Raw genomic sequence first — 27,292 nt, forward strand, 5'->3', positions numbered from 1 at the left:
AGCCTCAGTTTCCTGTTCTTAACTGACAGGAGCGGCACCCGGTGTGGTCTTCTGCTGCTGTAGCCCATTCGCTTCAAGGCTTTTGCAGACCTCGGTTGTAGCGAGTGCTTATTTGAGTTACTGTTGCCTTTCTATCAGCTGAAACCAGTCTGGCCATTCTCCTCTGACCTCTGGCATCAACAAGGCATTTGCGCCCACAGAACTGCCGCTCACTGCCGTTCTCTATTTCAGACCATTCACTGTAAAGCCTAGAGATGGTTGTGCGTGAAAATCCCAGTAGATCAGCAGTTTCTGAAATACTCAGACCAGCCCGTCTGGCACCAGCAACCATGCCACGTTCAAAGTCACTTAAATCCCCTTTCTTCTCCATTCTGATGCTCGCTTTGAACTGCAGCAGATCGTCTTGACCGTGTCTACATGTCTAAATAAATTGAGTTGCTGCCATGTGATTGGCTGATTAGAAATTTGCATTAACGAGCAGTTGGACAGGTGTACCTACTAATGTGGCTGGTGACTGAGTGTGTGTGTGTATTTTTAAAAAACATTTTTTATTTTAATTCTTTATAATAAACCTGTATGGTTTATGTTATGTCAGATGTTAATATCAAGCCACAGATAATGTGATATGAAAGGCTCACCCTGCACTTCACACTCGATGGTTTCAGCCATTTCTCCAGCGACTCCAGCTAAAGTGAAGCTCATTTTGCAGCTGTAAAATCCAGCGTCGTCTTCGTGTACTTTGCGTATGTAAAGAAATTCTCTATTAATAGAAAACTTCTCATCTTCTTGAATGAGCTCACAGTTCTGGGAATCAAGAAAAAGGATAGAAAAAAATAATTGAAATATAGCAATAGTTTCTCACTAATTTAAACATGTAATTTCCTTCTTCTGTGAAATATACAGTATATAATAGTGGATTTGCCGAAAGGTCTGGATAATTATCAATATGATTAAAGTTATTTAAAGCGCTGCAACGTTTTAAAATAAGCTAAAATTACGATGTAAAAGCTTAAAATTATTTAATAATTTAGGCAAAAAGCTAAACAAAAAACAAAACAAACAGTAATCACTGAGCACAAAATTTAGCATCAACTGGGGAAATTTAAATCAAATTAGTGCACTGAGGTATGGAGCAATGCAGTGAGGATGTTCTCTCCTGTCGCCGAAATCTTCATCTCTTCGTTCATAGTTCTATACAACCGGAACTAAACGCGCACACACACTTGCGTCTCGAAAACTCACTGGTGCCGTCTTGTGCAAATAAGGGATCTGGAAAGTATTCATAGTGCTGGACTTTTTCCACATGTTTTTATGTTGCAGCCTTTTTCCAAAATGGATTGAATTCATTTATTTCCTCAACATTCTACACACAATCCCCCATAATGCCAATGTGAAGAGTTTTTGAAATTGTTGCAAATTTATTAAAACAAAAAAGCTGAAGAATCACATGTACATCAGTATTCACAGGCTTTGCTCGATACTTTGTTGATGCACCTTTGGCAGCGATTACAGCCTCAAGTCTTTTTAAATATGATGCCACAAGCTTGGCACACCTGTCTTTGGGAATTTTTGCCCATTCCTCTTTGCAGTACCTCTCAAGCTCTATCAGGTTGGATGGAAATCGACTGTGTACAGCCATTTTCAGATCTCTCCAGAGATCTTCAATAGGATTTAGGTCTGGGCTCTGGCTGGGCCACTCAAGGACATTCACCGAGGTGTTGTGAAGCCACTCCATTGATATTTTGGCGGTGTGCTTTGGGTCATTGCCCTGCTGGAAGATGAACCGTCGCCCCAGTCTGATGTCAAGAGCACTGTGAAGCAGGTCTTCATTCAGGATGTCTCTGTACATTGCTGCATTCATCTTTCCCTCTATCCTGACTAGTCTTCCAGTTCCTGCTGCTGAAAAACATCCCCACAGCATGATGCCAACACCACCATGCTTCACTGTAGGGATGCTATTAGCCTAGTGATGAGCGCTGCCTGCTTTTCTCCAAACGTAACGCCTGGCGTTCACTCCGAAGAGTTCAATTTGAGTCTCATCAGAGCAGAGAATTTAGTTTCTGATGGTCTGAAAGTCCTTCAGATGCCTTTTGGCAAACTCCAGGCGGGGAGTGTCTTCCGTCTGACCACTCCACCATACAGGCCTGATTGGTGGTATGCTGCACAGATGGTTGTCCTTCTCTAAGTTTCTCCTCTCTCCACAGAAGAACGCTGGAGCTCAGACAGAGTGACCATCGGGTTATTGATCACCTCCTTGACTAAGACCTTTCTCCCCCGATCACTCAGCTTAGATGGCCGGCCAGCTCTAGGAAGAGTCCTGGTTCAAACATCTACCACTTACGGATGATGAAGGCCGCTGTGCTCATTGAAACTTTCAGAGCAGCAGACATTTTTCTGTAACCTTCCCCAGCCTTGTGCCTCCAGACAATCCTGTCTCGGAAGTCTTCAGACAATTCCTTTGTCTTCATGCTTATTTGGTGCTTTGACATGCACCGTCAACCCTGGGAGCTTATATAGACAGGTGTATGACTTTTTAGATCATGACCAATCAGCTGAATTGACCACAGGTGAACTCCAGTGAAGCTGCTGAAACATCTCAAGAATGATCAGTGGAAAGAGAATGTGCCCGAGCTCAATCTACAGCTTCACGCCAAAGGCTGTAAACACTGATGTACATGTGATTTTTCAGCTTTTTATTTTTAATAAATTTGCAACAATTTCAAAACCTCTTTTCACATAGTCATTATGGAGGATTGTGTGTAGAATGTTGAGGAAATAAATCAATTTAATCAATTTTGGAATAAGGCTGTAACATAAAAAAATGTGGAAGAAGTGAAGCACTATCAATACTTTCCAGATGCACTGTACATCCTGATAACTAACATACAGATACTGACATCTCAATAACATAATTTTGATATCACAAGACTTTAAAGGCCTCTACAGTATGAGAAAGCTTCAGTCTGGAGATGAACAGTGCGTGTTGTACCTTGTACCACTGTATGACTGGCCTATCCACAGTCTTCAGATATCTCCTCAGAGGACACGCCAGGAGATCATTCACATGAGCTTTGATATTCTGGATACTTCTCTGCGGTCTCTCGCAGGTTTCTGAGGTCATCTCGCTCACTATCAGCATCGTCACCTGTTTGAAGCATTTGCTGGAGGTCCTGAGGACATAATAAAGATCCAGTTGAAGTCAGATTTAATAGCCATGCTGTATATTTATTCCCTAATTTCTGTTTATCGGAGAGAAGATTTATTTCAACACATTTCTGCACATAATAGTTTTAATAACTCATTTCTAATAACTGATTTCTTATACCTTTGCCATGATGACAGCAAATAATATTTGACTAGATGTTCTTCAAGATAGTATTCAGCTTAAAGCAACATTTAAAGGCTTAATTAGGGTAAAGTTGGGGTAATATAGGAATTTTTTTTATTAAACTACGCCCTCTAAAAAACTAATGAGCCAATCAAAACATTAAAAATGACAGACCCCACCCTTCAATGGCATCACAGTCAATAAAAAGTCATTCATTCATTTGCTGTAAATCACATAAGCAACATATAGAACAAGGACTTATGCTGCCCTCTGGTGACGGTTCAAAATAAAAATCAATGTATCTCATTCATTTTCCTTTGGCTTAGTGCCTTTATTCATCAGGGGTCGCCACAGTGAAATGAGCCGCAAACTATTGCAGAATATGTTTTACACAGCAGATGCCCTTCCAGCTGCAACCCAGTACTGGGAAACATCCATACACTCTCACATTCACACACACTCTCATACACTACGGCCAATTTAGTTTATCCAATTTACCTTTAGTGCATGTGTTTGGATTGTGGAGGAAACCCACGCCAACATGGGGAGAACATGCAAACTCCACACAGAAACGCCAACTGACCCAACCGGGACTCGAACCAGCGACCTTCTTGCTATGAGGTAACAGTGCTAACCACTTTACCTGATTGGGTAAATTTAGATAAACAAACAATGCATATAAAATGAATGCTGTTTATTACAGGTCTACGATACATATAATAGTGCATACAGTCACCGGCCACTTTATTAGGTACACCTCTCCAACTGCTCGTTAACACAAATTTCCATTCAGCCAATCACATGGCAGCAACTCAATGCATTTAGGCATGCAGACATGCCAATATGGAGCAAAATCTCGAAGGAATATTTCCAGTAGCTTGTTCAATCTATGCTACGAAAGATTAAGGCAGTTCTGAAGGAAAAAGGGGGTACTTGTAGGGTGTACCTAATAAAGAGGCCGTGAGTGTATATACTACATTGCCTATACTATTATTACGATAATGATAATTTTGAGATATATCGTGCAGCCCTACTTTGTGTGTTTTCAGCATCTGTATATGTGACGGTAAGTATGTGTGTGTGTGTGTGCGCGTGTGTGTTGTTTGGCAGGAAATTGTCTAAAGGTCAGGATCTTTAACACCTGTTCAACACCAAACTGATTTACTCATCTTACCATCCTGGAAAATCCACACATTAAGCCTCCCTGATCTTTCCATTCATTTATTTCTTCAGTCAACAAAGCGCTGGAGCTTGACTGAATCTCACGAAAACATCTCAAAGGGAAAAAAAGCAAAGAAATAGGCTTCTAGTTCTTGTAGCTGAACAACAGAAAACTGAGACTGATCAGCTCAGGTACAGCTCATGTGCTTTATTCAGGGTTAAATGCTGATAATGTGCGTTTGAATGCCACTTGAAAATTTAAAGAGCCCATATTATATTAACGGAGCTCCGTTGACGAGGAGTAGTGTGTGTGTCTGTGTGTGCGTGTGCGCGTGCTGTCGTCCGGAGGTGTGTGTGTTTGTGTGTGTGTGTGTGTGTGTGTGTGCGTGTGTGTGCGTGCGCGTGCGTTGTCGTCCGGAGCAGGGTTAAGTGCGTGTGTGTGTGCAATATGTGTGTGTGTGTGCAATATGTGTGTGTGTGTGTCTGTGAAAAGAGCAGAGTGAGAAGCTAGGAGATCTCCTCAACTGTTTTTGGAGTTTTTGCTCAATAAAATAGTTAGTCGTCTGAATTTTCAAGTCAAGGCCACATGACACTTATTGCCATACTACTGAAAGCAGCAGCAGATAGTTCACCTCAGATCTGGAAAATAAAATAAACCATCTGAAATTGAACTTCAGAGCTGTGACTCAACACATATCAGTGATTCAACATCTGCATTTAATCATGTTGAAGAGGTTTAATATGTATTAATTAGATTATAAACCTTAGCATTTCGCTGGAGTGTAGTGCATGCACAATTTCTGTGCTTCTAAATGGCTGTATTTATATTTTGTCTGGTGTAAACAGCTTATCACAACAAATCTCATCATGTAGAGTCTTGTGTCTGGTTTTTTTGTGTTTTCTCTGTCCCCCTCTTGTGTCTAGTTATTTGTATGCAGTTTCACCTGTTATCAATTCCCTTGTTTCCCCGTCCCTATTACTTTCACCTGTTCTCCCTGATTATTAGGCTATTTAGTCTCCCCTTCTCCCTCGTTCTGTGCTTGATAATTGTTTTTGTGTCTGAGAGTTACGCGTGTCACCTGTCCTCCCTGATCAGAAGATTATACCTCTTGTATTTCATCTCCCCCAGTCCTGTTTGGTAGTAGTCATAGATATATACACTAGATATTGCATAGGGACCCTAAGCATGCGCCACATTGGTACAGTGCTCCCAGGACAAATGTCATTCAACCGCACTAGTCAAGACGTTGACGTTACATGAAGATGCGGGACTTTAGAGCTGTCTACGGGTGTAGTAACGAGCAAACCAAGAAATCAAAGCACAAAGGCAGAACTTTTCATAGGTAATATTAAGTTTTTTTCTGTTTTTGTATGTTCTGAACTTTTGTGCTAATCAGGTAACGTTATTGATGATAATACAGTCACTTACTGCATTCACCATACGGCAAAGCAGCTCCAACTCGCACTAAACACTCGGCTTATGCTAGTTTTGTTGAATAAAATCAGCAAACAATGCAAAAGAAATATGACAACGAGATGCTGCGCTGCCAGAAACGTGTATTATTGTCGGCTAACGTTAGTGAAAGAGTCGTTCGGGGGATTCATTCACAAACGAATCGCTCCCTCCGTCAGTATGAGAGGTGAAAGCAGGAGAGGAGCTGTGTTTCAGGACATGATTAGATCAAATTTAACAGGGAGGGTGAATAGTACATTTCTGTACACACAAACACAAGCTTTTTGTCAGGAATGCCCGTGCGGTCACTGATCCATCAATGTAGAAAAGTGATGTAAAATTATAATTTTCGTAATTAGAAAAAAAAATTACATACTAACATCCAGAAAAAACTCCCGATCATAGATATACGTGTATATGTGTATATCTCTGGCTTTGGATGGCCACAGTCCTCCACTGTACCTTGGTCCCGCATTCATTTCAAAGGAGCGCTACCCTGTAGCAAGATGGCGGCGCTATTGACACATTCCGTCCAATAGACAACAATAGGCCAGGCAACATCTAGTGTATATATCTATGGGTAGTGGTGGGCAAAGCGAGGCTTCGTGAAACACTGAAACAGTCTAAGCAAATGTGTCGAAGCTTTGAAACGTTTCGAAGCCCCACTCTACAGTGACACCTAGTGATCATTTTTTTAATGAATTGCACTGAAACAGCTTCAGCGAAGAACAGTTGAGCAAATTGAGGCATTAAACCCCACTTTGTATGCATAAACTTTCAAGTAATATAGTGAAGTGGTTAAGGTATTTGACTACCATGCGGAGATAGTGGGTTCAACTCCAGGCTGATACTGTGGTTTTGAAATGCTTTAAAGAGCCCATATTATGGGTTTTTGAAAACTCCCCTCCATGTAGTGTGTAACACAGCTCTAAGTGAAGTGAAGTATCCAGCTAAGGCTTAAATCTGTTAGTGTACAGTGTTTAAAACTGTTGATTCATCTATAAAAGAGTCGACTCATAGTGCTTCAAACGAGTCACCTTGATACCGATTTATTAGGTGTTTCGCCATGACGTACGAACGAAACCAAGTTATTCACGTGCACGCGCAAACCCGGGAGATTTCAAACCTGAGGCCCCGCTCTCTGACGCAGAAACCCAGACACACACACACACACACACACACACACACACACACACACACACACACACACACACACAAACATGCCGGTCGATTGAAGTCACACTGCAGATGGATATATTGAGTCTCTACCCAAAGATGAAACATCAGCATTATAGCCAAGCAGTTGGAAACTACTGGAAACTTCTGGAAGCTACATGCTACAAAGAATACTTCATCTGCGTTTGTTAAAGGAAGGATCAGTAAAGAGTAACTTACTGATGGACGTCAGGATGGATTTTTCTTCCTCCATTTCTCAAGTGTAAGTATGTGCGATTAAAGTTGTTGCCTCGTTGACTCGAGCTTGCAAATGTATTTAGTTGTGATTTGTTACTTGTAACCGCGTGTACTGTATCAGGTTAACTGGCTATATTCTCTTATCGCGTGCAAAGTCACGTTAAAAACGCGACTCGTGCTGCTTTGTTAACGGAGCTCCGTTGACGAGGAGTAGTGTGTGTGTCTGTGTGTGCGTGTGCGCGCGCTGTCGTCCGGAGGTGTGTGTGTTTGTGTGTGTGTGTGTGTGTGTGTGTGTGTGTGTGCGTGTGTGTGTGTGTGTGTGTGTGTGTGCGCGCGCGTTGTCGTCCGGAGCAGAGTTAAGTGCGTGTGTGTGTGTGTGCAATATGTGTGTGTGTGTGCAATATGTGTGTGTGTGTGTCTGTGAAAAGAGCAGAGTGAGAAGCTAGGAGATCTCCTCAACTGTTTTTGGAGTTTTTGCTCAATAAAATAGTTAGTCGTCTGAATTTTCAAGTCCATAGTCTGTATTTACATTGACCCACTTGCAGCTAAAATCCACGCCTACACTATCGAGCGTGTATGAACAAACTGTGATTACTTTTATATTGCTGATTAGCTGTTTGGCATTTCACTCTCTGACTGAAGGCAGTCGACCAATCGCAACAGACTGTCATCGGTCCAATCAGCGCAGATTAGCTTTGCGCTAAGGAGGGGTTTGGGAACAAATGAATCACTGGACGATTCATACAGGAGTCGCTGGGATAATTAGGTAAAAATAAATGCAGATTATAAGACCATGAAAGTGTTTTTTGACCTTGCATGCATATTAAACTGTTGTTGGAGACCCTTACAACCAAGATATGACCCTATTTCATGTATAATATGGGCTCTTTAATATCAGTTGGTAATGCTTTGCTCTTGTATCGTTTTGTTTCAACATTCGTCTAATATCCGAATAAACAATTTTGTGAATAAATATATGTTGTTTTGGTCTTAAAACAGGGTTGTTACTAGATCAGAAACTGTGGCCTGAAGTTATCAAGAATTATTTATATTGTTCATTAAATTTCCCATTTATTGTATTTTATTACCCAAACCCTAAACCCAACTATCACAGTACTGTAAAATTATTAATTATAGTTTTACAGTGTTACAAAACTGATGCTATATTGATGGCGTAACTGCAGCTGTATCCTATTTAGTCTACACAAAACAGAAACATGATTAAAATACATCTGTACAAATCGGGATTCGAACCCAAAATGTCATTTGAAGCACAGCATCAGCGTGCACACGCACAGTCCACTAGGCCATATGAAACAGGATTTTGTTTGACCTTGGCAGCCAAATGACGATTCGCCAGGGGCCTCATGTATCAACGCTACGTACGCACAAAAAATTTGCGTACGCCAGGTTTCACGCTCAGAATTTATGGCATTTTTTGTGCGTGTCTTCCTTTCCATTGGCGACTCCTAGAGGCAGTTGTGTTAAATTGCTCTCTACAAAGTGTCTGAGCCTTGCAATGGCAGCTGTATGAGACGGGTTCATCTAGCAGGTATATAAGGTTTCCATACCATACAGTTGACCAGCTAAACATTAAAGCACAATTTGCAGCGGTCGCCTGTTTTCCCAATGTAATCTGAGCGATCTACTGCATGCACATTGCTATAAAGACACTATCTGAAGATGAATTTGCATGCGTGAATCAGAAACATTTCCATTCAATAGATGTGCAAATAAAATATGATGCACAGACTTATTAATGATTCCTACTTGTCTTTCTCGTGATAAACAGTAGGCAAAATCTGATATGTAGCGGGGAAAAAAAGAAGAAAGAGTTCATCAGACGCTGGATTCTAACCGAGTTCATGCTCGAACGTGTCAAAACATGTTGACATGCGTCTTACGAGCTGCGCCACTGAGACTGTTAAAGGTGCTTCAACATTTTACACCTATAAACCACACTATTTCATTACTAATTAAATCAGTGCGATGTTCAGACCCAACTGTGTTGACCGCATCAGCTAAACTCTCCCACTCTATTTTTTTCTTTTGTTGTTAATTGCAGAGAACAAACTTGCAAATAACACCGCTTTTCTCTGGTCTGCCTCCAAAAGCAGCACCTCCAATTCACATTCTGTTCAAAGTTTCTCTTCTTGCTTGCTTTTGCCGTTGCTTTTTCGATGGGTTTTGCCAAAGTATAGTCATTAGCATATTCATACGGGGGAGGAGGCAGGGAGGGGTTTTGTGCTCGTGCATGTTGCGCTCAGTTTCACGTGCATTCGGATGTACAAAAGAATATGCGTGAGATTCGGCGTACGCAGTGTTTCATACATCTGAATTTTTTTCTGCGTACGCACATTTACAGCTTTGTGCGTACGCAATGTTTTAGTAAGATTTCCACGCAAGTCTTTGTACATGAGGCCCCAGGTCTCGAAACGCTTTGAATCGCTTTAGTCACGTGACCAGGTGTTTCGAAACACTTTAGTCACGTGACTTGGGTGCTTCGGATCATGCTTCGGTGCAGTGTTTCGAAACACTTGCGATTCGGGATCCCGACACTGTGTCGAAACGTCAGTTTCACGTCAGCCATCTCTACTGTTTGGTCTCTACCCACTTGTTGTTCGATCATCTGTGCACTGGCTCACCTCTGCTCTGCCCACAGTCCACGCTCGAGTCTCTCCACCATCTCGGCTTCCTGAGGTCTGTTCCTACATTTTTGATTATTTAACCCAGAGGGTCTTTTCGTTTGACCAGTCCATCATCGCCCAGAGGAGGGCTGATCACTGACTGCCTGTGTTCTCTATTATATTTTTGAGTGACTTTCTCCTACTGCGTTTTCAGGGCAGAGTTTTTGATTCACTTCTGTTAAATAAATCCTCTTGAACTTCTCCCTTGCACTTGGGTGTCCTTTATCCTCTGACATCTTGTAGGACACAGGGTTGCAATGTAACCTGCTCACCTATTGTTTACGTTCATAATATTTATTTATTTGCTAATTAATAACCACCTCATGTGGAGCTCTAAATCTGAGTCTCATTTTGGAGTCTGTTAATGTTACTGTCTACCGGAGGTCACATTTCGGTCACGGACGCATGCTTTGAGAGCCTTTGGGAATGAATGAATAAATGAAATAGACTGTGTTTTCCAGGACCCTACGAACCCTGACTTTAGCTGTGCATTTAATTGCCTCACTTTAAAATGTTCATCAGCCAATTAGAATCAAGCATTCAACAGCCCTGCACTATAGAGAGGAGGAACTATGACGTCACTTTGTAGGCTAATCGGCTGCTAGCATTAAACTGGTTCCCTCGTGAAAATCCCTATAGGATTTCCCATAGGGTTTTCGAAGATTGCGAATAATAAGCTCTGTGTTCAAACACTGTTCATTACACTTACACGTTTTGTCCAGCCGGATAATCCTCATACCAAAATACAACTCTGAGCACTTTTGGATCTTAAATACGAACGCAAGAATTGAAAAGCTAACATTAGGCTATAAACGGACTACAGAGCCCTCAGGGCGGTCGTCAGTGACGTCAGCCCCACCCTGCTACAGATGACTTTTCAAGCTTATTTTTTTAGAAATAATGTCCATGACAAAGAGTAAATCTCTCTGTTTATTATATTATAATCCACGCTATATGTGATAAACAAATAAATATGCAAAAACGCATAGACCTATGTGCCTTTTGGATCGTTTTTACATGGGAAATACATCTGTTTTGCTTTACGGTTGATCTAAAAGTTTTAAAACTGTGTGTATTGTAAGAACGGTCTTTATACCACAGCGGTTCGAACTGTAGTTCTGCCGAGTGACTATAAAGTGATCAGCATGATGGTAAAAAACTGTACATTTCTAGTCAAACCATTCTTCTGCAATCTCATACCAAAAACAGAAATAAGGGCAGCATTAATAGCTATAAATGTGGGAGAGCGTTGATATTATGTGATTGTATTGTATTGCAATATGGAACAATTAAATGTTAATGTTAAATCAAAAGTAATTCACAAATACTTGAAAATGAGGTGATTTAATGACAATAAATCTCTATGGTTACAACTGAATTAATAACAAAATACTGTATAAAATGATAAAATATGAAATGATAAAACATATTGTATAAATTGTATCCAGCTTAAATGTAAAATTAAAGTTACCAGAGGTAGAAGGAGAGACACAGGGGGAGGGAGAGAGAGACAAAGAGAGCAGGCCCAGAAGCCTGATTGCAGTAGAGTCAGAGAAGATAGACTCCAGATGAGGAGAGGAAAGGAGCAGGAGAGAAGCAGAGTAGGAAAAGAGAGCGCAGGAAAAGAGCCAGAGCTCGAATTTACCACCTATCTTGTATCTTTCTTGACCATGTGACTAAAGCCATTCAAGACATTCAAACTGACCAATCAACATGTGCCCACACCATAAAACCCCCAAAGTCCACACAACAGGTCCTGATCTTATCCGTTTCTGCCTTTGTAGTCAGTATGGACCTTCTTGAGTCAAAAAGCATGTTTTGTTATATAAACAAATGCATATGATAATTTAGCCTCTTACAGTATGAATCTGCCTACATAGTATTATCAAAGGACACGTTTAAATAAGTGTATTGCTCGTGTGCACACAGCCTGCTTACCTTAACAGATGACAGAAATGAGGCGTGAGGGGCAAGTCTATCAAATTGCCTGCAAGTTCTATAATGGATCGAGAGCAATATTCAATTTTCCTTTTTTGTCACGAAGTACAGTGAAAAGCAGTCCATACAGTCACATCTGCTATACGTTTATGGAGGAGTGTAAATATTGCAGTTATGACAGAGTCAAATGTGTTCAGATGAAGAAAAAAAGATGAAAAATCTCTTGATCACGTTAAAATGACAGTTAACATGTCTGTATTTTTACACAATTATTCACACGTTTGCATTACTGAGAGCAGGACAGAGACAGGCTGCACTGGTGAGCAGTATCTTCATAATATCGTTCAGTTAAAATAAACGATCAACAAAAGAATCTGTCTCGACAGCCTTTACAAGTGAAGGAATTATCTACACACAATCTGAACTCCCAATTAGAAAAACACAACAAACTATAAAATACTATTCATGAAAATACTAAAATAACTGACAAATCCAAATGCAAAACACAAGCGAGCTGCGCTCCAGACCGTCCCCGACACCGCCTGTAGTCTCATTTAGCAACTTGATAGCAACCGTCTTTTTAAAGAAGCGTAACCGATTTAAAAATTCAAAAGTGTGCTGTAACCAGTGGCGTAGCGGACGGGCCCGCAGGGCACGCACTGCGGGGGGGCCCCGCGTGATTAGGGGGCCCCACGTCGTCGCGATTTTCAATAATTGAAAATCCAGGAACCGCAATAATCAAACTCTTGGGAACAACTGTGGTCGGAACCAAAGTTCACAGGTCTGTGTTCTCTGAACTCCACTCAAGCGGTGGACTACTTCATTCTGATTGCTTGCCACAGAACCGCGTCATAGCCAATGAAGACGCACCGCTGTTTCTCGCCGCCGGTTCTCGTTAAAAAATGAATGACTTCTGGCTACTTTGACGCTCTCGCCGCTTTCGTTTGTGATCGCTCCTCAGTTTGTGAAGGATTCCCCGCGTTGTCGCGCCACCCCGCCTCCTTTCCCCGCTCCTCAATTTGTGACAGATATATACACTAGATATCGCATAGGGACCCTGAGCATGCGTCTATAGCGCCGCCACATTGGTACAGTGCTCCCAGGACAAATGTCATTCAACCGCACTGGTCAAGACAGTGTTATTACTTGAAGATGCTGGACTTAAGCGCTGTCTAAGAGCGTAGTAACGAGCAAACAAAGAAAACAAAGCACAAAGGCAGAACATTTCATAGGATTAAGTTTTTTACGTTTTTGTATGTTCTGAAATTTGTGCTAAACAGGTCACGTTATTGATAATAATAGCTATAGTCACTTACTGCATTCACCATAAGGCAAAGTAGCACCAACTCGCACTAAACACTCGGTTTATACTAGGTTTGTTGAATAAATCAGCAAACAATGCAAAAGAAATATGACAACCAGATGCTGCGCTGCCAGAAACTTGTATTATTGTCGGCTAGCGAACGAGTCGTTCATAACGGAGATTCATTCACAAACAAATCGCTCCCTCCGTCAGTATGAGAAGTGAAAGCAGGAGAGGAGGTGTATTTCAGCACATGATTAGATCAAATTTAACAGGGAGAGTGAGGCCTCCGCATTTTGTGCTACGCCACTGGATGTAACTGATGTGTTTTATGTCGTAGAACAAAACGTGAAAGTATCTTGAGTTTGTGTTATACACAAACCTTATTTAAGCGATTTTACTGAAACCCCATACAAAAAACCCATTGACTTTGGGACGAGGGAACCGGAAGTGCTAAAATGCTAACTCGCTTCCGGGTATTTGCATACAAATTGACGTCATAGTTCCTCCACTCTATAATGACGACTATGATAGTGAAGAGTGTGTTCTTACCGCACAACACATCTGTATTTTCCCTGATGTTGTTTGCTGACGTTGAAGAACCACAGTGAGTTTTCCTTCAGGATGACGCTGTGCTCCACTGCTGTGATCTCTGAGCCGGTCTTCACATTGTACCAGCTCACATTATATGATGTTTCTTCAGGATCGAAGAGATAGTCGATCGACAGTGGACACTCCAGAACAGACGCTTCACCGGGAAGAGCGAAAACACGCTCGAATGCTAATCCAAAGTCCTGGCAGGATTCTGTTTAGAAGAACATGCATGAGGATGATAAATATTAAATAAAGCAAAGCAATGGAAGACCATAAAAAAGACTGTGAGAACTAGGGCTGTGCAATTAATCGAAAATCCGACGATTATAAAAACGATTATAAAAAACCAATAATCGAGATAAACGATTATTCCATTATTTACCGCCCCCTTTCCATTTGTTGGTTTTAAAAGCGCAAACTAAACTGCATGCTCCTGTGTATGTGTGTGTGCGGCGTGCGGCGTTTGCATTTAGTCACAACAGCAGAAACCGTTGCTAATTCACCAATGTCACTTTAAAGCTGGTGATTACAAAACAGCTCATTTTGCTCACATTTTAAGATTATAATCTAGAGATTTCCCAGTATTTCTCTGTTGCAATCCCAATATTTATTCCCAAAAAAGCTAAAGCAAAGCAAACACTAGCAGATTACTATAGTATAAATACAGCACTACAACATACAAAAGAGAGAGATCGACTTAGAATGTCACTTACCATTTTTATTATATATATACACACACACACATATATATATATATATATATATATATATATATATATATATATATATATATATATATATACACATACATACATATATATAAATATACATACATACATACATATATATATATATATATATATATATATATATATACATATATATATATATATATATATACACACACACACACACACACATATATATATATATATATATATATATATATATATATATATGTATATATATATATACATATATATATATATATATATATATATATATATATATATATATATATATATATATATATATACATACATATATATATATATATTTACACATATATATATATATATATATATATATATATATATATATATATATATATATATATATATATATATATATATATATATTTACATATATATATATATGCACACATTTGCTTGCACACTGAGGTACAACAAATTACACTTCCTCAACAAGCTGAGATTCATTTACAAGCATCAATGCATGACTCGCTTCATAAATCAGGTAATAAACACATGCAGATAAAACAGACATACGTTTACCTAAAGGATCCTTGTTTGATATTACAGCACATTCAGCTACCCGAAGTAAAGCCAGCAGGAAAATGAGGACCAATCGACCCATATCTGAAAAAGACAGACAGAGAGAGTTAATACTGTTACTTAAGAAAAGAAAGTGTGTGTGTGTGTTTGTGTGTGTGTGTGTGTCAAACCGAAAATGACTACATTACTGAATTAGAAAGGTGATGGCAAATTTAATTTATGAAATGAAGAGAAAATACCATGGACAACATATTGGATATACAGTTGAAGTCAGGATTATTAGCCCTCCTGTTGATTTTTGACATTTCTTTGACACATTTCTAATCATAATAGTTTTAATAACTCATCTCTAATAACTGATTTATTTTATCTTTGCCATGATCACAGCAAATAATATTTGACTAGATAGTCTTCAGGACACGTCTGAACAGCTTAAAGTGACATTTAAAGGCTTAACTTAATTAGGCAAGTTAGGGTAACTAGGTTATTGTATATTGATGGTTTGTTCTGTAGACAATCCAAAACAAATATTGCTTAAGAGGGCTAATAATTTTGACCTTAAAATGGGTTTTAAAAATTAAAAACAGCTTTTATTCTAGTCGAAATAAAACAAATAAGACTTTCTCCAGAAGAAAAAATATCATAGGGAATACTGTGAAAAAATCCTGAATCCGTTCAACATCATTTAGGAAATATTTGAAAGAGAAAAATCAAAGAGGGGCTAATAACTCTGACTTCAACTGTAGATTAAGGCCCAATTCTACCCCTTACCCTTGGTGTCCCAATTCTCTTTAGCTTGAAGGCGTAGGGTTAAGGGGAAGGGCCAGGTACCCCATGAAACTGAGATTTTCAGGACCACACTCGAAACCAAGGGGTACGAAAAAATTCTCAGAATACACCATCTACAGCAGCAGTATTGCTGAACCCGAATGTCAGGAGATGCATAAATTAGTATTTTTTGTCATTATGACAAATTTTTTACAACAAACAAGCACATGTTATAATATATTCATAACCACGTTAGTGTTTTACCGTCATGCTTAAAAAAACAACGCTAAATTAAAATCTATAATCCATAATAATAACTCTTGTACAGCAGTCCCACAACATTCTGACACTCGATGATACTGGAATACCCTGTACGAAAAGTCTAATGGCTAGTAATGAGCTTTTACAGTGTCTGCTATAACGTTAATATTGTTTTGGTGTGTTTACGTTGATGAATATGGCCACTGTGTAAATGCGCAGTATAGTTATTATCTTATAGCCACAATAGATTGTTATGATGACATAATATATGCCTTCAGTGATTTCCTGAAGATAAAAACCAAAAAATAAAGCAGCCGGAATCACTACAGCAGTCGCCATCATCTGAGCTCAGGCGTCTCAGGAGGTTTTGAATGAGCCCCCAAATCCTCCGCTCGTTCTACACCTGCACTGTGGAGAGCATCCTGTATGGCTGTATCACGACCTGGTATAGAAATAGCACCAGCAGCAATCGCAAAGGCTTGATTGTGCGAACTGTGGGACGCTTAAAAGGAGGTGAGCTTCCCTCCCTCCAGGACATCTACACCAGGGGTCTGTTCTTCGTACCTCGCTTAAATTATCTAAGATGATTTGACAGATCCCGGATCTTTTAATCTTGATAACTGATCTCTCGCTTATTTGGTTCTTCAAACAAGTTCGCGAATCAGATTAGAATGTCTGGATGAACTGATCTGAGATCGATGCGTGTGTTGTGAAGGACAGATCTATCCATCCTCGAAATCATGATCAGCAAAGCAACAATTGGCTGACGGCACAGCAGCGTAATGACATCATCTGATTTATATTCAATTATCCATGTGAGCAAAATTACATCAAATTAGCAGTAAACGGCTTGTGAAATATGACACGCAATAACCTTCCACATTTGTTGTGAGCTGCAGGCTTTACACTTTCATGTGTCAAGTGTATTCATCATGTATTTCAATGCAAATCAGTGTATTTAGTTCCATATTTAGAGAAGATTTTCTTTATTATAGTAGCCGTTTTTTTTAATCGGTGTAAAGAATAACTGGTTGTTTACAAAAGCATTTTCATATTGGTAAAGGCGTCTGCAACTTTTGTGAAGCATCAAATCACCGTCATATTAACTGTCAAAACATGTTTATGACTGCATAAATGTATTATTGCTTTAAAAAAAGTCACATATTGTGCATGTTTATTATACACAATTTGTACTAAAGCGATCTAAAAAGTTCATTTCAATAAGTTTTCTCTTTGCACCACCAGGTGGCAGTCTTTGTACTTTCATTTTGAGGGTGCAGATTGCATAAGTTTTATTAATATGTATAACTTTATTTATTTTATTAATGACTATAACTTTATATATATAGTTAAAAAATGTGTATATAACTACTACTGTAAAAAAAAAATCAGAATTCAGAACATACTTTCAGTATTATCTTTGCTTGAACTGAGCCGATCTAATCCTGTTTATATGAATTGAACCTGCTCCCGATCAGGTTTGACCTAGCAGAACTGTTGCTATGACAACAACTCTCGGATCAGCTTTGAAGAACGAAACGATCCTGGATCGTGTCAAATCGTCAACGTCCAAATCCAGCTAACTGAGTAATCCACGTACGAAGAACGCACCCCAGGCGGTGCATGAGTAAAGCCAAGAGAATTATCAGTGACTCCAGCCACCCAAGCTATAGACTTTTCTCTCTGCTATCCTCAAGCAGACGATTCCGATCACGCACCAGCCGGCTGAAGGAAAGCTTCTTCCCTCAGACTATCAGGCTGATGAACACTTTACACACCTCACACAGACTCTTCCATACCCCTCACTGCACACCATCAATATGTAGCATGCACTGCACTTTAACCAATCCATACTTGAAACAATAATTCATTGCACATATCGTTATCAATTTTACATTGTCGTTGTATTTGCACTGTCTGTATTTTGCACTGTCTTTGTTATTTGCACTGTCTGTATTTTGTACTGTTTGGAGCCAGCACCTAAGCCTTTCACTCATCATAGCACACGTGCTGCTGATGATGTGACCATAAAAGTGATTTGATTTGATCTCATATAAAGCAAGAGATCGCGATGACATATGATGACGTGTGCAGGTGCTGTAGTGCTGTCCCAATTCTTAGGGGTAACTTTTCAAGGGGAAAGTGTAGGGGTACAAAAATAGAACAGTGATTGAGCCTAAAATGGTCTATGATAATGCATTAAAAATGTATATAACAATTTTTTGAATCATTAATAAATATTTAAGATAACACGATTGTTGTTTAATTTTTGCATAAATAAAAAAGGAACCTTTTTTTACTCCTATTTATACATTTTACTGTAACTAAACAGAATACAAAATTATATTTTATATTTATGAAATGCAAAGAAATATAAGGTATTTCTATTTGAAATGCTCTATTAATATTTAACATACTTTTTTGTATGATCTCCAACTATTTTATATATATTTATGCATATATTTATACATTCATGTTGCCTAATTTTTCTATGAATTATTGATGGACCATTATTTTCCTCCATATTTTGACATTTTATTTTCACAATTATTGTAAAACATCTGACTCTTCACTTGCATTTAATATGATTTCTATGTATATAAAATCACATTTGTAAATTAAATTTGATAAACACACTGAACATGGATTTTTATAATTCTTATCTCCAGACATGCAATAAAACTGTGTATATTCATACTGAGGTTTTCAATCACCCGGTACAAAATACATAAACAATATCAGAACACTTTTTATGTCCTCTTCAGCTTTTATGATGCTGTTAGTCATGCTTGATGAACTTTGAACCTCGTGTTTACTGGAAATGATCAGCATTTGAAAGAAACTCAAAGGTCAAATCTGGGAAAAAACTAAATGTTTATATGATATTTGCTCGCTAGGTTTATAAAATGCACTATATATTGTCTATAAAAGTTGGCAAACATGAAGCAGAGATGCAGAGATGTTGAAATGAAATGTACACTTGTTTTACAGTACATTTTATTACATAAAACAAATATTATGGATATAAATACACCTGGAAAAATGCTTGTCGTCAATCCCAGTTGTAAGAGCAACAAATAATAACTTGACTTCTAGATGATCATTTGGAAAAGTAGCAGAAGGTGGATTTTTCTGATCTTGAACTTCATCCCAATCATCACAAATACTGCAGAAGACCTACTGGGACCCGCATCGACCCAAGATTCTCACAGAAATCAGTCAAGTTTGGTGAAGGAAAAATTATGAATTGGGCTTACATTCAGTACGGGGGTGTTGCAAGAGATCTGCAACATCAACAGCCTGAGGTATCAAGACATTTGTGCTGCCCATTACATTGCAAACCATAGAAGAGGGACAATTCTCCAGCAGGATAGCGCTCCTCATACTTCAGCCTCCACATCAAAGCTCCTGAAAGCAAAGCAGGTCAAGGTGCTCCAGGATTGGTCAGTCCAGTCACCAGACATAAACATTATTGAGCATGTCTGGGGTAAGATGGAGGAGGCGTTGAAGATGAACCCAAAGAGTCTTGATGAACTCTGGGAGTCCTACAGGAACGCTTTCTTTGCCATTCCAGAAGACTTTATTAATCAGTGATGTGAGTCATGTCAGAGATGTATGGATGCAGTCCTCCAAGCTCATGATGGAGTCAGACACAATATTCATTCTGTCTCCACTGCAGCAGGACTTTATATTCTATACTAGGGATGTAACGGTATTGTAAATACCGTCATACCGCAATATTAATTTTTTTCGATATTACCGTAGTCGCATGACTTGGTAAAACTATAGGTCTTCTGAGAAAATTTGCTCAGGCGAATGAAGCGAACGGGAGGTAGCGGAAACTACAATTCCCATCAGCCCATGCGTGGCCATCATCCCTTGCGATCTGTTGTCGCTACAGATCCAGTAATGCGGAAATGGAGTGTGCTGCTAGAAGCGGGGATGAAAAAGAGCTGGAAAACCCTAAAGCGGGTGTTGTCGCCGCGCGCGTACTGAATAGCGGTGTTGTCGCACGAGTTCTTATCAGCTGTGTTGTCGCGCGCGTACTGAATAGCGGTGTTGTCAGCACACTGTTCAGATTGATGCAGACATGAGACCTCTATCTCATTCATGGTTTGTCCTCTCAAGTGGGGGAAAGACAATGCACAACGTTACCCACTGCTGTCAACCTGGGCCAAGTCATATCTCTCTGTCCCAGAAACCTCAGTCCCAAATGAGAGGGTTTTTTCTGTTGCAGGGGACATTGTAAATACCCAGAGATACCAGCTTTTACCAGATTATATTTATATGATAATTTTCCTTTAAACCCATCTCTATCTAAGTGAGTGAGTGAGTGATTAAATGTTGAATGTGATGATTGAAACTTGAAAATTGAAACTTAATTTTTTTACATGGTTTAATATTTTTTTGTTATTAAAATTGAAGTTCCTGTTTCAAAGCTTACAGATAGATGGCTAATTTGTATGTCATTCACACTTTTGGCACTTTTTTGGAGTATTTTCATAAGTTTTGTTTTTTCCTGTAAATGATTCAATAAATACCGTACCGTGACATTCATACCGAGGTATTACCGTACCGTGAAATTCTGATACCGTTACATCCCTACTCTATACTGGACATTATTTGTGTTCAGTGACAAGACTTTCGTCTAAGCAAAGTCAGACCTTACTGTCCCAATGAAATCATTAACAATCAAGACATGATCAAGCGTAATCTAAAGGCCTTTGCCTTTCATATGAGCCACTTCTGATACCAAATGATCAACTAGAAGTTATTATTTGCTGTTCTTAAAACTTGGATAATCAACAAGACCTTTGTCAGGTAGTGTGTATATATATATATATATTTATTCAGAGAAATTGCTAGTCACATATTATGACTTTATGATTATGACTTTAATTTAAAGTCACACATTAAATTAAAGTTGAATGACCAAAATATTATGCCATTTTGGGGTAAATGAAGTTTACATTAAATTTAAATGACATTTTTGACCTAACTGTTTGGTTTCTCTATATTTGACCCAGCGCTGGGTGAATACAATCCATCGTTTTTTTTTTTTAAATGTAGCTGATCTTTCTACTTTTACTTCCCGATTTTCTAGAAAACACCTGGGAAGCTCAACAACGAACAAATCTGTGATTATTGCACAAGAGTTTTCCTTCTTTAAAAGAGCCGTCAACATGACTACAGATACAGATCTGAGGAACTTAAACTGCAAGCTCAGCATGAACAAATAAAAAATGGGGATTTGAGGATTGAAAGTAAGCTGGTAAAAAAGGGAACCGTCTGCAATTAAATACCATCTAGGAGTGCATGGCCTAAATTACCCTCTGGATTAAAATGAACCCTGATTTGTTTGTAACCTTTATAACCTCCTCCAGATGTCCAGAGCACTGATCAAATATTTGTTTTATAGATAGTAAACTGGTGTTAATGTCATGTTTTAGTGATGCACACTATGTACTAACCTGGTGTTATTTTAGTCATGCTGATTTGAGTTTTTATCAATAGTTTGAATCTGTTTTTATTCATATTTTCTGCTTTCATTTTATTTTTATTAGGTTATTAATAGATAATAATTAGGTTATAATAATTTGGTTATTAGGTTATAAGGTTTTAATAATCTTTTTCGTTATGTGTTTTCTTTTTTAATCAGTCAATTTATTTTGTATAAACTTCATTAATAGTAAAACTATATGAAAATGAGATGTATCTTCCCTTAAGCTAGAAAAAATCAAATGTTTATTCATATGCTTTTAATTTGATCTCTGTGAACATTTGTTTTGTTTCGAGTAACAATTATGGTTTTAGTTTTATTGCTTTAGATTTGGTACTTTTGAATAAAACTTTATAATTTTTTATATATTTTTTTTTCTAATTTTGGGTGGCTCAGTGGTTAACGCTGTGGCCTCACGCCAAGAAGGTAGCTGGTTCGTGTCCTGGGCGAGTTGGCATTTCTGTGTGGAGTTTGCATGTACTCCCCATGTTGGCGTGGGTTTCCTCCAGGTGCACCAGTTTCCCCCAAAGTCCAAACACATGCGCTATATGGGAATTGGATGAGCTTAATTGGCTGTGGTGTATGTGTGTGAAAGACTGTCTTCGCAGTACTAGGTTGCAGCTAAAAGGGCATCCGCTGTGTAAAACATATGCTGGAATAGTTGGTGGTTCATTCCGCTGTGGTGGTGTGTTGGTGGTGTCATTGTCGCTGATAAATAAGGGACTAAGCCGAAGGAAAATGAATGAATGAATGTTTTCATTTTTATAATCTTGTTATTATTATTTTTTTAAAATCTGTTGATCACTTTTCTATAAATTTTAATTTAGTTTTTGCACTTTAGTACATTTTTTAGAGGGTTTACTATTTTAAAACATAAAATGTGTATTTATACGCTTTTAATTTTTATTTTAGTTAATGTTTAGTTAATTTCAAGTACCAATAAAGGTTATAGTTTCATAGTTTAACATGATGAACTTTTATATTAATAATAATCATCCATTCATTCATGTTCTTTTTAGCTTAGTCCCTTTATTAATCTGGGGTCGCCACAGGGGAATGAACCAGCAACTTATCCAGCACATGTTTTTACGCAGCGGATGCCCTTCCAGATGCAACCCATCACTGGAAAACCCTCATACACTCTCAGTATTAGAAGTCGAGATTGCATTTATGTAAAAGCCTACAGCATGCAGATCTTTGCTTGCGCGCCGATTTCCTCTGCTCTTGCACAAAACCTCTTGCACGCCCCTCAAATACAAGCAGCTTTAAGAGCGTGCAGATCTTGTGCGCTCTCAAATAAACGCTGCTGAAGTGCAATTTAGTGCGTTTATGTCTTCGGCATTTATTAGATTTGCTAGGAATATTTATGAATGTCTCTAATAGACCCCCAGAGCGGCATTAATGCGTCCTGAAGTAAAGTGAATTGGCTATACGTTGTGTTTGCTGGCCTCATCATGCACCTGTCAGTCAGTCAAATGACGCACAGCACTACTGCGGTTACAAAAAAGTTTGCTCTGTTATAATTCACTTACCTTTTAATACGTTTTGGTGCGATTATTACCCGGTATTAAAAAAATAAAATGTTTTGAATGAGAAGCTGTAATGTAGCCGTGGCGGGATGAATTTTGGCGTGGCGCCCTGCCATGGAAGAATGAATGTAGAGGAAACCATGTTTAGTATTGGCTTTAAAACCTTTTACAAACTAGCTTTTGAGGATCTTTTGGTCTACTTCACTTTGTCAAGTAGGTCCCGTTTAAGTGATTTCTTGATTGCGAATGGATGTGGCAGTAATCAGGCCTGGGTTTATGGGGGAGTCATGAACACTCACATTGACCAAGGCAAGTTGACGGCGGATGTCTGCAGTTCTGGCGATGTTGTTGTGGGACTTTTGTGACCTCTAAAATGAGACGTTACTGTGTTTTTGGGTAATTTTGGTCATCAATGTTTTGCCAGTTGTAGATAATGGCTCTCACTGTGGTTCGCAGCAGTCCTAAAGCTTTAGAATTGGCTTTATAACCTTTTCCAAACTGGTAGAGCTCAATTGTTATCTCTCTTTTTTTATTTCTTTGGATCTCTGCATCATGTCTAGTTTTTGAGGATCTTTTGGTCTACTTCACTTTGTCAGGTATGTCCCGTTTAAGTGATTTCTTGATTGTGAATAGATGTGGCAGTAATTAGGCCTGGGCATGGCTAGAGAAATTCAGCTATGTTTTAAGAGGGGGCAAACACTTTTTCACACATGCAATGCCATGTAGTTTGGTATTTTGTTTTCCCTTAATAAAACAAATCTCCATTTCAAAACTGCATGATGAGTTTTTTTGTGTTATTTCTGACTAATATTTAAATTAACTTGATCTGAAACATTAAAGTGTGACACCCATGCAAAAAATAAGAAATCAGTAAGAGGCTTTTGCACACTACTGCATACTACTCCCATTAAAGGTCATTTAAAAATAATTCAATCTAAAAACACTCATGGTTGGTAAAGCGTGCTGCATGATTTTGGGTTGTTTCACAAATCGCACAAACACTTCGCAAATCCAGTTTTCTTCTAAAAGCAGAAAAGACTAACTAATGAAAGCAAACAAACCAGTAAATACATGCTCAGGATGAGCAATGAACCTGATTGTCAAGTTCTGCAAATGTTTGGGTGGCTCCGCTTGTCAACCAATGAACAATAATCCCCAAAAATGAAGCAGCATCAGTCATCAGCATTACTGACCTAGAAAAACTCAACCACACATTTTAATAATAGTTCATTTTAATATAATACTTACAGCACTGTACGCAGTGGCGTAGCGGACGGGCCCGCAGGGCACGCACCGCGGGGGGGCCCCGCGTGATTAGGGGGCCCCACGTCGTCGCGATTTTCAATAACTGAAAATAAATCCAGGAACCGCAATAATCAAACTCTTGGGAACAACTGTAGTCGGAACCAAAGTTCACAGGTCTGTGTTCTCTGAACTCCTCTTAAGCGGTGGACTACTTCATTCTGATTGCTTGCCGCTGAACCGCGTCATAGCCAATGATGACGCGCCGCTGTTTCTCGCCGCCGGTTCTCGTTAAAAATGAATGACTTCTGGCTACTTTGAAGCTCTCGCCGCTTTCAGGTTTGTGATCGCTCCTCAGTTTGTGAAGGAATCCCCGCGTTGTCGCTTCACCCCGCCTCTTTTCCCCGCTCCTCAATTTGTGACATAGATATATACACTAGATATCGCAAAGGGACCCTGATGCGTCAATAGCGCCGCCACATTGGTACAGTGTTCCCAGGACAAATGTCATTCAACCGCACTAGACAAGACAGTATTATTACGTGAAGATGCAGGACTTTAGCGCTGTCGACAAGTGTAGTAGCGAGCAAACAAAGAAAACAAAGCACAAAGGCAGAACATTTCATAAGTAAGATTAAATTTTTTAACTTTTTGTATGTTCTGAAATTTGTGCTAAACAAGTAACGTTATTGATGATAATACAGTCACTTACTGCATTAATCATAAGGCAAAGTAGCTCCAACTCGCACTAAATACTCGGCTTATGCTAGTTTTGTTGAATAAAATCAGCAAACAATGCAAAAGAAATATGACAACAAGATGCTGCGCTGCCAGAAACTTGTGTTGTTGTCGGCTAGTGTACGAGACGAGTCGTTCATAACGGAGATTCATTCACAAACGAATCGCTCCCTCCGTCAGTATGAGAGGTGAAAGCAGGAGAGGAGCTGTGTTTCAGGACATGATTAGATCAAATTTAACAGGGAGGGTGAATAGTACATTTCTGTACACACAAACACAAGCTTTTTGTCAGGAATGGCCGTGCGATCAGTGATTCCCCCCAAACCCCCCCCCCCCCCCCCTTCAACTGGGGGCCCCCTGGGTGATCCCTGCAGGGGGGCCTCCGCATTTTGCGCTACGCCACTGACTGTACACCATATCCATAAATTAGCAGTTTTCCGTATTTTGTGATCTAAGGTTTTATGCTTTTGAATGGCATTATTTATTTTATTTATCCTTTATTTTACCAGGAATTTCCCATTGAGATATGCATCTCTCCTATCAGTGGAATGAAGCGCCAGCTTATCCAGCATATGTTTTACGCAGCGGATGCCCTTCCAGCTGCAACCCATCACTGGGAAACACCCATACACTCCTATTCACACACATACACTACAGACAATTTAGCTTACCCAATTCCCCTATAGCGCAAGTGTTTGGACTATGGGGGAAACCAGAGCACCTGGAGGAAACCATCGCCAATACGGGGAGAACATACAAACTCCACACGGAAATGCCCACTGACCCGGCCGAGTCTCGAACCAGCGACCTTCTTGCAGTGAGGTGACAGCGCAACCCACTACATCACACTCTAGGAACAGTTAAATCTAATTTATAAGACATTTGTGTACCATGACTACAAGTATAATATGATAAAAGGTTACAAGTACAAGATGGATCGGTGCATAGAAGGATATGCATTTGTCTTCTTTGGTGCAGGGAAAACCATCCCACCATTTTGTTTAAAATACAATGATGAACAGGGCCGGATTGACGTAAGGGCTAGGTGGAGTTGAAGCCCCAGTTTGCACTATGACGCGGAAACGCTATGCTTTCTCTAAACGTTGTGCTTTCTCTCATTGATAATGTGAAGTATTCCTTTTGGTTCACTGCTGTTCAGAAAATCAAAATGTTCGGCTCAGAGTGACTGTAGCCCAATCAGAATACTGAATAGCCCTGTTTTAGTCACCCATAAGGGTGATCAGATGTCCCAATTTTCCCAGGACAGTCCCTTATTTCGGCACTACCACGAGAGCCGTTCAGTCAAAGGTAGGCTAACCAAGCTTATAGTAGAACAAAAAATAAAACTCAAACAGTCTTCATCATTGATGCACTTGTACATAACAGAAGGTGGGATAGGCGGAATCATGCTGAATGGACTCATAACTGTTTAGTAAAGCATACACTAAATGCATCACTTAGCGGGTTTCAACACAAGTTTCTACATCTTGCTTATATACACTATGAACAGCAGCTACGCTAATTATTTTCATTATTCTCCATTTCCACCTGGGGATACTCATCCCAAGGCCCTCAGATTATGCGGAGTCACTGATTGGACCCAAGACCAGCGACGAGATGATCCCAAGGTGTCCATATCCGGGACCAGGCCGTATCCTGAGCTGCTGCTGCTGCGCTGTTGGTCATGGGGGAGTGGAGAGTATGAGACTGATTACAGTGATGCTCCAGGAACAGACGAGTCTTCACTGAGGCCAGCTTCCAGCCTCCACTGCTGAGACTGCAGCTCTGCACAAGACTTTTGGCCAGCGGAGAAATTCAGGATCTGAAAAGCTACTCAGATGAATTTGGTCTTCAGTGTTTGGACTCTCAATAATGACTTCAAACCACACTGAACTGAGCTAAACTGAACTTAAACACTAAAAACTGAACTACCCTGATCCAGTTACTATGACCATTTATGTGAAGCTGCTTTGACACAATCTACATTGTAAAAGCGCTATACAAATGAAGCTGAATTGAATTGAATAACTGAAGCGCTGTCTTGGCCGCGCGGCGGGTACAGCTGGACTCAAACTGGCGCGC

The 27,292-nt window shown here is 39.4% G+C and overlaps 1 protein-coding gene and 3 long non-coding RNA genes across 20 annotated transcripts in view; 1 reads left to right on the forward strand and 3 right to left on the reverse strand.

Annotated features, from left to right (window-relative positions):
- Nucleotides 1-27,292, reverse strand: part of LOC147835447 (uncharacterized) — a 479,758-nt gene that overhangs the window by 345,314 nt on the left and 107,152 nt on the right. The gene's annotated exons all lie outside the window — the stretch shown is intronic.
- Nucleotides 1-27,292, forward strand: part of LOC147842463 (uncharacterized) — a 758,429-nt gene that overhangs the window by 202,976 nt on the left and 528,161 nt on the right. The gene's annotated exons all lie outside the window — the stretch shown is intronic.
- zmp:0000000936 overlaps nucleotides 1-27,292 on the reverse strand; it is a 55,787-nt gene that overhangs the window by 20,331 nt on the left and 8,164 nt on the right. For all 17 annotated transcript variants that reach the window (XR_015499990.1, XR_015499987.1, XR_015499992.1 and 14 more), the window contains exons 2-5: nucleotides 15,173-15,256; nucleotides 13,836-14,088; nucleotides 2,990-3,170; nucleotides 639-804 (exon numbers count right to left, since the gene is read on the reverse strand). Coding sequence is in view for 1 of the 17 variants with exons in the window: in XM_087268532.1 (XP_087124658.1) it covers nucleotides 639-804; nucleotides 2,990-3,170; nucleotides 13,836-14,088; nucleotides 15,173-15,254 (682 nt within the window). In the remaining 16 variants the exon portion in view is untranslated. The remainder of the gene's footprint in view (nucleotides 1-638; nucleotides 805-2,989; nucleotides 3,171-13,835; nucleotides 14,089-15,172; nucleotides 15,257-27,292) is intronic.
- Nucleotides 5,824-11,667, reverse strand: LOC147842464 (uncharacterized). The gene is made up of 2 exons (XR_015500081.1): nucleotides 8,241-11,667; nucleotides 5,824-6,808 (listed from the first exon to the last, which is right to left on the reverse strand). It is a non-coding gene; the product is annotated as an uncharacterized LOC147842464 (long non-coding RNA).

Source organism: Danio rerio, chromosome 9 (genome assembly GCF_052040795.2).
Source record: "Danio rerio strain M-AB ecotype USA chromosome 9, GRCz13ab, whole genome shotgun sequence".
Taxonomy (NCBI): Eukaryota; Metazoa; Chordata; class Actinopteri; order Cypriniformes; family Danionidae; genus Danio; species Danio rerio.